Source organism: Hydra vulgaris, chromosome 02, assembly GCF_038396675.1.
Source record: "Hydra vulgaris chromosome 02, alternate assembly HydraT2T_AEP".
Taxonomy (NCBI): domain Eukaryota; kingdom Metazoa; phylum Cnidaria; class Hydrozoa; order Anthoathecata; family Hydridae; genus Hydra; species Hydra vulgaris.
In genome coordinates this window covers 3,490,001-3,502,280 of record NC_088921.1, presented here as the reverse complement: position 1 = coordinate 3,502,280, position 12,280 = coordinate 3,490,001, and the positions used below count along the sequence as shown (strand labels likewise).

The window sequence follows — 12,280 nt, the reverse complement described above, 5'->3', positions numbered from 1 at the left end:
TGGTTAATGTCTGAAATGAGGATTGGGCTTTAAAAAATCTTTAAAAACTTTTAGTAAATCAATGCCATCTAACATAAAAAATGACGCTGTTGACCCCTGTCCAAACCCCAGTTATGTGGAAACATGGACGTTAAACCTATAAAAAAATCCTCTAATTTTTATTCAAAATTTTGTAGTTTTTTAAAAAATATTCTCTAAATTAAATGCAAAATCTCCTTTTAAAATCCCCTTATATCCTCTTTTTCTTATAAAAATTTTATGTGGCCACCCTGTAGATACAATTACAGCGAATAATAGTGTACTTTGGGAAAATTCCTTATTCAGGAATGCCTTATATTGTTATTTCTAATAAAGTTTTAGATTGTCACCATGGGTTTGGCAGAAATGTTTCAAAAAAATATGATTAGAAAAAAATAAAAAAAAACATGATGTAACTAAAAATTTGCTTATAATGGTGCTGTTTATGACGACACTCTATCGAATAACATTTTGTGCCTTATTGATTAATCCTAGTGGCAGTTCTATTTCCATGTTTATTACTCTTTCATCTTTGTCCATTATTTAAAAGTCTAGTTTGTTTGTTTTTCATCCTTAGTTTGAAACGTTGATTCTGACATGCACTGGTCGAGGAAATTTTAAAAATAAATTTTGTTCAACTTTATTTAGTAAATCACTAGACTTGCGCCTGAATTATCACCTTCCCCCTAGTAAATCATTAAAGTTGCATTTGAATTATACTCTGCCCCTAGTAAATCATTCAATATGAGATTTATGTTAACGGTGTTGAATGACAATGGTAGAACTGATATAACTGTTATTATTATGTAGCTATATATTTTTTGTACTGTAATTGAAATTTCTAGAGCTTTTGATATATAAGTTGTGGGATTATTTCTTTAATTTAGGAACATTGGAAAAAGGCAACTGTCAATCTTACTTTAATTAGTATATTTATTGTCCAAAATATATTAATTTTAATTTAAAGATATAGTAATAATAATTTATATATTTTTTCAAGTTTAAACTTCAACTTTTTTATTCTTGCCATTTCTATTGTTTTATTTTATAAACTGGTATTATATATTATATATTTTTATTAAAAGGATTATATTTTATTCGAATTTAAAAATGTCTTGGTATTATATTCTTTTTTCCTATTTTTTTAGTTCGTACTTGAGGTTCTGTCCTTCATTATTTTTATTTAATTTCTCTACTGTTGAAATATGGTTTAAATTTAGTAAATTTTCATGATTTAAAATTTACTTTATTGATCATTTGCCAACAGTTTAGGTTGTAAAATTCTATTTAATACAAGGTAAGAATAACTTTGTTTTCTGGTAATACCACTAAACGTTTTTTTGTGATTATCAATATGTTAGTTTTTGTTTAACTTTATTTCTGTGTAACTGGATTTGTTGGCTTTTCATAGCTTGTGATGGTATTGTTCATAACTGTTTTTGTCATGGAAACAATAATTTTTTTCTTTACTTGTGGTAAAAAATAAAAATAATATATGATTTAAAAAAATTGTTTGATGTTAAAATGAAAATGATTTGATTGTAATATAGATACAAAATATATAGGCATATTTTGTAATTTATTGTGCAAGATTAATATAACTACTCTAGATTACTTGCAAAGCTACTAAGCATTTCTTGATAGCAGTATCACTAAAGACCAGATTTGTAAATTGGATACTACTATAGCTTATTTTAAAACTTAGGTAAATAAATTAAAAAAATTTTTTTGTAGAAATTAAAAGAGTGCAGTCTTGCAGTTTTTCGATCTCAGAAATTTTGAAAAAATATATATTGTTTTTATACTTAAAGAGATTTTTTATGTTCACTATTTTTGAATGGTCTATCAGTGAATGAATTATACAAAATTTTGTTTACAGACGTACTTTTTCTTGCAGGGGCTATGTTCATCAAGGTTTGTAATGTTTCGTATTCTTATTTATAGGAAAGGAAATTGCTTTAATATTTGTTTTTGATAAATGAATTTCTGGAGAAAAAAGTTATACCTACTCTTCCTATGTTTCAAATTTATTACGGGCCTAAAGCATTCGTATTATACAAACTAATTTTAGACTAAAATAATTAGATAGTACTGTATAAATAAATTAAAACCAAAAAAAAAACATAAAAAATGAATATTTTCATTAAACCATTTAAAGTAAATTAAATGTAAAATGACTAATATTTCCATTAAAGCACATTAATTAAATTTAATTATATATAAGCTAAATATAAAATGAACTGCTGCACCACACTATATAAATGTAATTTATCATAAACAAAGGCTAAAATGATTAATTTCAAATAAATAAAAATAAATATAAACAAAAAACAAAACGAGTACCATCACTAAAACCAGAATAAAATAAATTTAATATAAAACTGATATTTATAGTATAGCATTTTAATTTAAACTAAATAGTAAAAGAATAACTACAATAAAACGTATATACTAATTTGCATATAAACTGAATATAAAATTAGTATCTTGAATAGACCATATAAATTGAACTAAGTAGAAATTAAATTTGAAATGAATTATTCTACTGATGACCGTATAAATTAAACTAAGTTTAAAATTACACCAGAAATTTGTATTTAAATACACAAAAGTTAGTCTTAAGATAAATATAAAACGAAGAACCGCATTAAAACATATTGACTAAATGAAAATTGAACATAAGACAAACTACTCTCTCTAACCATGTCAATAATACAATTTTAAACCAGATCATGAACCACATCACATCACAGTATCCATACCATCCGTGAGACATCTATAATACGCATCTATAATGCGTGTTTAAAATGGCTATGGTTTAAAAATCAAAGTATTTATGAACATGCAGATTCATACAAATGAAGACATTAAATGACATATAGGACTTTTAGAACACTACAAACACAAAGCACAATAATTTACACAAACTTACAGAACACTGAAACAACACTTACTTAAATCTGACTTAAACAATACTCACTTAACTCTAACTTAATCACTGAATAATACTCTCCTCTTAAACACCACCTTTCAATACTGGACACCTGTCCAAATATTATAGTTTATCTAGCACTCCCTTGCACTTACATTTATGTAAGTGCAGTCAAGTGCAAAATAGTCTTAAGAGAAGGAAGAAATGTGTTATAACACATTTCTTCCTTCTCTTAAGACTATTTCAGCCTGATAATTCCATATAAGTGGTGGAACTTTAATAGCTTCCACTGCAAAACAATAGCCGAATGAACTTGCTTTCTTGATGTTAGCACTAGCCACATTCAATACCTGATAATCTCCTCTGCTTGATCAAAAAGTTCTTAGAAATCCACACTTATTTTTGATGAAATGTCACACTAAGAGCATGGATGTTCACTAGAATGTACTTGTAGACCACAAATGATACTTGACGGCTTCATATCACAAGAAAAAACAAAGAGAAGTTCTTCAAGGTTTAGCAGATCAAAAACGTACTTGATATTACTATAGTTTTCCTGGAATAACTTGATTTAGTGATGAAACCAGCTTTTTACACCAGAGCTGGACAGCTCAGGTAAATAAATCTGCTAAACCTTGAAGAACTTCCCTTTGCTTTTTCCTGTGATATGAAGCCGTCAAATATCATTTGTGGTCTACAAGTAAATTCTAGTGAACACCCATGCTCTTAGTGTGACATTTCATCAAAATTTCTTGCAAAGTGTGGATCTCTAAGAACTTTTTGATCAAGCAGAAGAGATTATCAGGTATTAAATGTGGCTAGTGCTAACATCAAGAAAGCAAGTTCATTCTGCTCTTGTTTTGCAGTGGAAGCTATTAAAGTTCCACCACTTATTTGGAATCATCAGGCCGTAATAGTCTTAAGAGAAGGAAGAAATGTGTTATAACACATTTCTTCCTTCTCTTAAGACTATTTTGCACTTGACTGCACTTACATAAATGTAAGTGCAAGGGAGTGCTAGATAAACTATAATATTTGGACAGGTGTCCAGTATTGAAAGGTGGTGTTTAAGAGGAGAGTATTATTCAGTGATTAAGTTAGAGTTAAGTGAGTATTGTTTAAGTCAGATTTAAGTAAGTGTTGTTTCAGTGTTCTGTAAGTTTGTGTAAATTATTGTGCTTTGTGTTTGTAGTGTTCTAAAAGTCCTATATGTCATTTAATGTCTTCATTTGTATGAATCTGCATGTTCATAAATACTTTGATTTTTAAACCATAGCCATTTTAAACACGCATTATAGATGCGTATTATAGATGTCTCACGGATGGTATGGATACTGTGATGTGATGTGGTTCATGATCTGGTTTAAAATTGTATTATTGACATGGTTAGAGAGAGTAGTTTGTCTTATGTTCAATTTTCATTTAGTCAATATGTTTTAATGCGGTTCTTCGTTTTATATTTATCTTAAGACTAACTTTTGTGTATTTAAATACAAATTTCTGGTGTAATTTTAAACTTAGTTTAATTTATACGGTCATCAGTAGAATAATTCATTTCAAATTTAATTTCTACTTAGTTCAATTTATATGGTCTATTCAAGATACTAATTTTATATTCAGTTTATATGCAAATTAGTATATACGTTTTATTGTAGTTATTCTTTTACTATTTAGTTTAAATTAAAATGCTATACTATAAATATCAGTTTTATATTAAATTTATTTTATTCTGGTTTTAGTGATGGTACTCGTTTTGTTTTTTGTTTATATTTATTTTTATTTATTTGAAATTAATCATTTTAGCCTTTGTTTATGATAAATTACATTTATATAGTGTGGTGCAGCAGTTCATTTTATATTTAGCTTATATATAATTAAATTTAATTAATGTGCTTTAATGGAAATATTAGTCATTTTACATTTAATTTACTTTAAATGGTTTAATGAAAATATTCATTTTTTATGTTTTTTTTTTGGTTTTAATTTATTTATACAGTACTATCTAATTATTTTAGTCTAAAATTAGTTTGTATAATACGAATGCTTTAGGCCCGTAATAAATTTGAAACATAGGAAGAGTAGGTATAACTTTTTTCTCCAGAAATTCATTTATCAAAAACAAATATTAAAGCAATTTCCTTTCCTATAAATAAGAATACGAAACATTACAAACCTTGATGAACATAGCCCCTGCAAGAAAAAGTACGTCTGTAAACAAAATTTTGTATAATTCATTCACTGATAGACCATTCAAAAATAGTGAACATAAAAAATCTCTTTAAGTATAAAAACAATATATATTTTTTCAAAATTTCTGAGATCGAAAAACTGCAAGACTGCACTCTTTTAATTTCTACAAAAAAATTTTTTTAATTTATTTACCTAAGTTTTAAAATAAGCTATAGTAGTATCCAATTTACAAATCTGGTCTTTAGTGATACTGCTATCAAGAAATGCTTAGTAGCTTTGCAAGTAATCTAGAGTAGTTATATTAATCTTGCACAATAAATTACAAAATATGCCTATATATTTTGTATCTATATTACAATCAAATCATTTTCATTTTAACATCAAACAATTTTTTTAAATCATATATTATTTTTATTTTTTACCACAAGTAAAGAAAAAAATTATTGTTTCCATGACAAAAACAGTTATGAACAATACCATCACAAGCTATGAAAAGCCAACAAATCCAGTTACACAGAAATAAAGTTAAACAAAAACTAACATATTGATAATCACAAAAAAACGTTTAGTGGTATTACCAGAAAACAAAGTTATTCTTACCTTGTATTAAATAGAATTTTACAACCTAAACTGTTGGCAAATGATCAATAAAGTAAATTTTAAATCATGAAAATTTACTAAATTTAAACCATATTTCAACAGTAGAGAAATTAAATAAAAATAATGAAGGACAGAACCTCAAGTACGAACTAAAAAAATAGGAAAAAAGAATATAATACCAAGACATTTTTAAATTCGAATAAAATATAATCCTTTTAATAAAAATATATAATATATAATACCAGTTTATAAAATAAAACAATAGAAACGGCAAAAATTAAAAAGTTGAAGTTTAAACTTGAAAAAATATATAAATTATTATTACTATATCTTTAAATTAAAATTAATATATTTTGGACAATAAATATACTAATTAAAGTAAGATTGACAGTTGCCTTTTTCCAATGTTCCTAAATTAAAGAAATAATCCCACAACTTATATATCAAAAGCTCTAGAAATTTCAATTACAGTACAAAAAATATATAGCTACATAATAATAACAGTTATATCAGTTCTACCATTGTCATTCAACACCGTTAACATAAATCTCATATTGAATGATTTACTAGGGGCAGAGTATAATTCAAATGCAACTTTAATGATTTACTAGGGGGAAGGTGATAATTCAGGCGCAAGTCTAGTGATTTACTAAATAAAGTTGAACAAAATTTATTTTTAAAATTTCCTCGACCAGTGCATGTCAGAATCAACGTTTCAAACTAAGGATGAAAAACAAACAAACTAGACTTTTAAATAATGGACAAAGATGAAAGAGTAATAAACATGGAAATAGAACTGCCACTAGGATTAATCAATAAGGCACAAAATGTTATTCGATAGAGTGTCGTCATAAACAGCACCATTATAAGCAAATTTTTAGTTACATCATGTTTTTTTTTATTTTTTTCTAATCATATTTTTTTGAAACATTTCTGCCAAACCCATGGTGACAATCTAAAACTTTATTAGAAATAACAATATAAGGCATTCCTGAATAAGGAATTTTCCCAAAGTACACTATTATTCGCTGTAATTGTATCTACAGGGTGGCCACATAAAATTTTTATAAGAAAAAGAGGATATAAGGGGATTTTAAAAGGAGATTTTGCATTTAATTTAGAGAATATTTTTTAAAAAACTACAAAATTTTGAATAAAAATTAGAGGATTTTTTTATAGGTTTAACGTCCATGTTTCCACATAACTGGGGTTTGGACAGGGGTCAACAGCGTCATTTTTTATGTTAGATGGCATTGATTTACTAAAAGTTTTTAAAGATTTCTTACAGCCCAATCCTCCTTTCAGACATTAACCAGTTTTGCAGACCATGAACTTTGAACATTATGCAACCATCAAGAAATGAAAAAATAAAAAAGAGGGGTTGAAGTGGAGAATTTATCACATTTTTAACTTTTTAGAGAATAATTGAGGATTTTAGATGATTTTGAAAAAAGAAAACCTTTAGAGGATTTTAGAGGAGCAATGGCCACCCTGATTTAAAAAATATAGGGTTAGCAACTTAATGCAAAAAATTTATTAGAAAATCCTGCAAAGAATTCAAAAAGTAAGAGCACTTGGCAATCAGCTAACCTGTGTTACCAAAATTTTTGATAGCATGATACACCACAAATAGTGTTGTTGTTCTTAATTCATATTTTTCTATACAATGCAACGCCTCTTCGTGTGATTTACAATGATAAATAATTTTGGTTTTTTCTCTTATAACAAATGTTTACAAATAGTTTTAACAACAGTTTTGAAATCAAAACGATGACAGTATAACATATTCTAGAAAAAAAAAAGAAAAAGGTCAACCTTAAAAAAAATAATAAACATATTAAAAAGATTATAAAATTAAAAGAAATCTTTTTTTTCTTATACTTATTTAGTAAAATAGATACAAACCATTATCAATGCAATTTACTGGCAAAAAGTCGATATCTGGGATTTTCCCATCCTTTTCAACAATTTCTAAAGTAAAAATTTAATTTTAATCTAGAGTTGTAGTCAAATTTTTCTTTTCAAACTTAAATGTTTTTATTTTAGTTATTTATGATTGAATAAATTTGCTGCGATGTATTACAATCGTTGAATTGAGGTATTTAAATTCCTCACAAATTATTGTATTGTGACGCATTTAAATCATAAATTACAAATCTTGACGCAACTTTTAACAAATTAATCCATACAGAATAAATAACCTTGTAGAAATCCATTTTCCTCAGAGCTTTCTTCAGAACTGTTTAGGCTTAAATTGTTGTCATAAAGAACTGAATATAGATCCATATTTACTTTAACCACGTGTCAATTTTTGTTTACTTTTATGTATAAACTCAACGGTTTCCGAAAAAACCTACCTACTTTAGAGCAATGGGAAAAACTCCACGGCAAACGAAATTATTCACCTCCTTTTGAGCCATGGGATCGTCTGCTAACCAACAACCTTTTGAATACATAACCAAATGCTTTTCAAATATTCAAGTTTTGGGTTATTTTGCCATTCTAGTGATTCCTCTAAATTCTCAACAGCTTTTTGACAACCCTCTATTGTTTTCGTATGTGCAATGTCACGAAGCCTAACTTTAATGTCATCCTTTATCATGCTACAGCCATTAGTTGTTTTAGACAGCCATCGTTCCCACGCTTGTTCGCGATGAAAATCACAAATAAACACTTTGCAGCCTAAAACAAATGACTACATTTAAACTATTTAGCAATTACGAATTACAAACAATGACAATCAATCATATCAAAATACCTTATATAAAAAGAAGAGTTTATGGTAATTATATTATGGTAATATGGTAAGTACAGAAATTCATTTACTACCACTATATATATTTTTTTATAAGCATATGGAGCCTCGGATTATGAAAAAAAGTTGAAATGCTGAAAGGTTGAAATTGAATGCAAACCATTTAATAAAATTTTACAAAGCGAAATCTGTATTCATCTATTAAATCTATAAATGTGTATCAGAACATTATAACTTTTTTTCTTGGTTACATATTTAATTGTAGGCAAGAAACAAGCTTTACAAGGCTTACAAGTAAAATTGTAAGCAAGACATACACATGTTTTTTTAAAGTATTGAAATAAGCATTTCTTATATTCTTATATGCTTAAGCTTAAGCATGTTTTTGAGCATCTTAAAGGTTTTAACTTACGCATACCCAAGCTTGTTTCAAAAATGTCATGGTATATCAAAAAAATAACTAGCAATTAAAATTTTAACCTGGAAACACAGATTCAAGTGAATTTATTTCTTCATTTGAATAATCTGTACAAAAGAACTTTGGCTGGAATAAAGGATTCCATTCTTTGATGCACATAAGTGCCTCTGTTATAGCTTTAGTGGTCTCATGCTCACACACAAAAATAGCAACAATTTGGTAATCAATGTTAGTTTTAACAACAAGGAAAAAGAGAGGCAGCGCATATCTGGTTGTTTGGTATGTAGCATCAAGGAAGGCAAGCTCGTTACCATATCGTAACAGTAGTCTCTTTTGCCATATATCTTGATATACAAACAACAATGAATCTTTAAGATCTGCACTCTCTTCTGAATTAAATCCTCCCTTGGGCCTAAATTTGATTGTTGCATCTGGAAAGTATATTTTCCATTCATTAATCTTGACCAAAAGACATTCTTGATCTATAAGTGATCTGCGAAGCTTTTGTCTAGCTCTGAATATATGATTTGCAATTATATCATCCCTTAGGAAAAAACGTTTGTTTGACTTTGGAAGATTGTTATTAGAATTAAATTCCATCTGAACAAAGGCAGCTAGATGACGTCTCATTTCAGAAACAGAATTGACACCTTTTTTGACCAACTCACTGATTTTAATAATAAGTTCTTTGCATAAAGGTTGATTAAGACCTGCTTCCTAATAATTAGAAAAAAGTAGAAAATATTAAAATTAAACATTAGCAATAACAAAATACAAATGTAGAGTCATTTTAATAGTGAACTTACATCACCAATAAGATGGTTCACAGGAATTACCAATATATATTTTCTGCACATTAAAACTGTATTTTTTAAAGCTAAAACTGCACGTAGTTTTTTTGAAATTTCTTTCCTTATCCTAGTTGAATCTCGATCCAGCTAAATAATATTTACACAATTTCATGCATATTCAAAATTGTTATAAATATAACAAACGCACATGCATATTAAAAGTTAAGTATTTATCAAAACTATGAATACAAAACCTTATAATTGGGAAATTCAATAATTTCTTTGATATAAACTTTGGCAGGACAATCAAATTTCTTGGTAACCTGGAGTCATTTTTTTTGATTGCAAGAATGATCTAAGCTCTGAACATAAATAGTGAAACATGAGAAAATCATTGCATTAAGTTTAATAGGAAACATGGTGGTTTAATAATAGCAAAAATAAACAGAAAATAAATAATAAATAAACTTAAAAGTTTACCATTTTTTGTCACTGAAATTTGATCTGAAAAAATAACTTACTGCTTCTGAGTTTTTTTTTAATTTTGTACAGAGCTTTGATATTTTTGTCCTTGCCGTGTTGACAGTCAAGAGTACTATTTGATGAAACAATGAATGGTACTCCAGTGTAAGAGACGTCCTTATCCTCAAAAAATACTTTGTGATTTTTCAGTAATACTTATGAAAAAGCAGATTATTATATATATATATATATATATATATATATATATATATATATATATATATATATATATATATATAGATATATATATAGAGAGATATATATATATATATATATATATAGATAGATAGATAGAGAGTAAATGTTATAGCAAAATACATACTAACATGTATATTTGACTAACATGAAAATAAACTATATAAAAAAATTTTCACTAAATATATATTTAATTAGGTGCATAAAGCAATAAAGGTCAATACAGGGTTGCTGCTTAACTTTAAATAATTTTCCACAAGTAAATAATGTTTTCCCCATTAGTTTTTTAGTTTATCCATGAGATTATTTTACGCTTCTAAACATATTTTGTATCTTTGACAAACTAAAATTTCTACAATAGAGCAATAAAAATCTTAAAATATGACAGCTGTCAATATTTAAGATTTTTAATTTTTCAAAAGATTATCCAGCAGATTATACATAGTGAACAAAATATTGCTTATTTCATAAACCAGATAACTATACAATTTGTGTAACAACTCCATTCCTTTTGTTTACCGGTAAAAGGTATACAGCATATGATATACCATATAAACACAATATAACACATTATTATAAAATAATATTTTAAATTTGAAAAAGAGAACACCTTCAAAGCTTTTTTCCATGCTTCTTGTAAAACCTACAATGTAATGAACAGTGTGCAATAATTCATGCTCTTTTATTTTAGCACTAACATCTGCATATGTTGCTAAAATGTGCTTTGTTTCCATAACTGAAATTGATTTTGAAGTTGATGTTGACATAACGTGATGTGCATCTAAAATGATAATGAACCTTATATATATATTATATATATAAATACATATATTTTTTATTTATTAAAAATTACATCTGTATATATATATACATTTATACATATATATATAATATATATATATTTATATACACATAAATATATGTGTATATAAATATATGTGTATATATTTAACTATTTGTATATATATAAATAACTAAATACATATATATTACACATATATATATATAAATATATCTATCTATCATATATGTGTAATATATATGAGTATATATTTAACTATATGTATGTATATAATAGTTTAATAGTAGTAAATCAGGACAATTTTTAAAGAAATGTACATAATATTATTGCACATTACATGCAATGAAAAGAAATTAGGATTTGTAAAGTGTTGTTCAAGTTTTAGCCGTATTAGTACTTAATTGGCCATCCTTTGTTTCTTATGACTTCTGTGCATCTAGAAGGCACACTATCTACAAGTCTTTTTAATAAGTCATTTGGTAAAGCATTCCAACTAGCAAGAAGAATTTGGAACAGTTCATCTTCATTTGTTGCCCAACGATATTGCAATTTTCTATTCAATATAGACCAAAGATTTTCTATTGGATTTAAATCAGGAGACTGTGCTGGCCAAGACATAACTGGTATCAATTTCGATTCCAGATATCTTTTATTCCACCGTGCTGTATGTTTAGGATTATTATCTTGTTGAAAAATGTAGTCATTATTAGGGAAAAGTTCTTCTATACTTGGTCCAAGTTGATAAACTAAGATTTTGTGGTACAAATGCTGGTCCATGGTACCCTCCACCCGGTAAAGCTTACCAACTTAGTGTGCACTAAAACAACCCCAAACAATAATCTTTTTGTCATGTTTAATGGTTGCCTTGCATGTTTGGGGGTTGAACTTTTCCCCAATTAATTTCCAGCAGTGAGATTGACTATTATGAAACAACACAAAAGGAGAGTCATCGCGCCAAATAACTTTAGCCCGTTGCTCAAGTGTCCAATCTTTGTGCTCAATGCACCACTTTAATCTTTTTTTGCAATTGATTTCACTAACAAAAGGTTTTTTTATT

At 27.0% G+C, this 12,280-nt stretch overlaps 1 protein-coding gene across 1 annotated transcript; it reads right to left on the bottom strand.

Annotated features, from left to right (window-relative positions):
• Window positions 1-8,171: 8,171 nt before the first annotated feature.
• On the bottom strand, window positions 8,172-9,636 carry LOC136075722 (uncharacterized). The gene is made up of 2 exons (XM_065789158.1): window positions 8,976-9,636; window positions 8,172-8,422 (listed from the first exon to the last, which is right to left on the bottom strand). The coding sequence occupies exons 1-2, from the start codon at window positions 9,541-9,543 to the stop codon at window positions 8,172-8,174; spliced, it is 819 nt and encodes a 272-aa protein (XP_065645230.1). The 5' UTR covers window positions 9,544-9,636.
• Between the last annotated feature and the right edge of the window lie 2,644 nt (window positions 9,637-12,280).

Bases quoted from the DNA above. Each gene is read 5' to 3' on its own strand.
- LOC136075722 (XM_065789158.1), bottom strand. From the start codon at position 9,543: ATGAGACGTCATCTAGCTGCCTTTGTTCAGATGGAATTTAATTCTAAT. The intron at 8,423-8,975 runs GTTAAAATTTTA...CATTTGTTTTAG, and splicing joins ACTTGAATCTGTGTTTCCAG to GCTGCAAAGTGTTTATTTGT.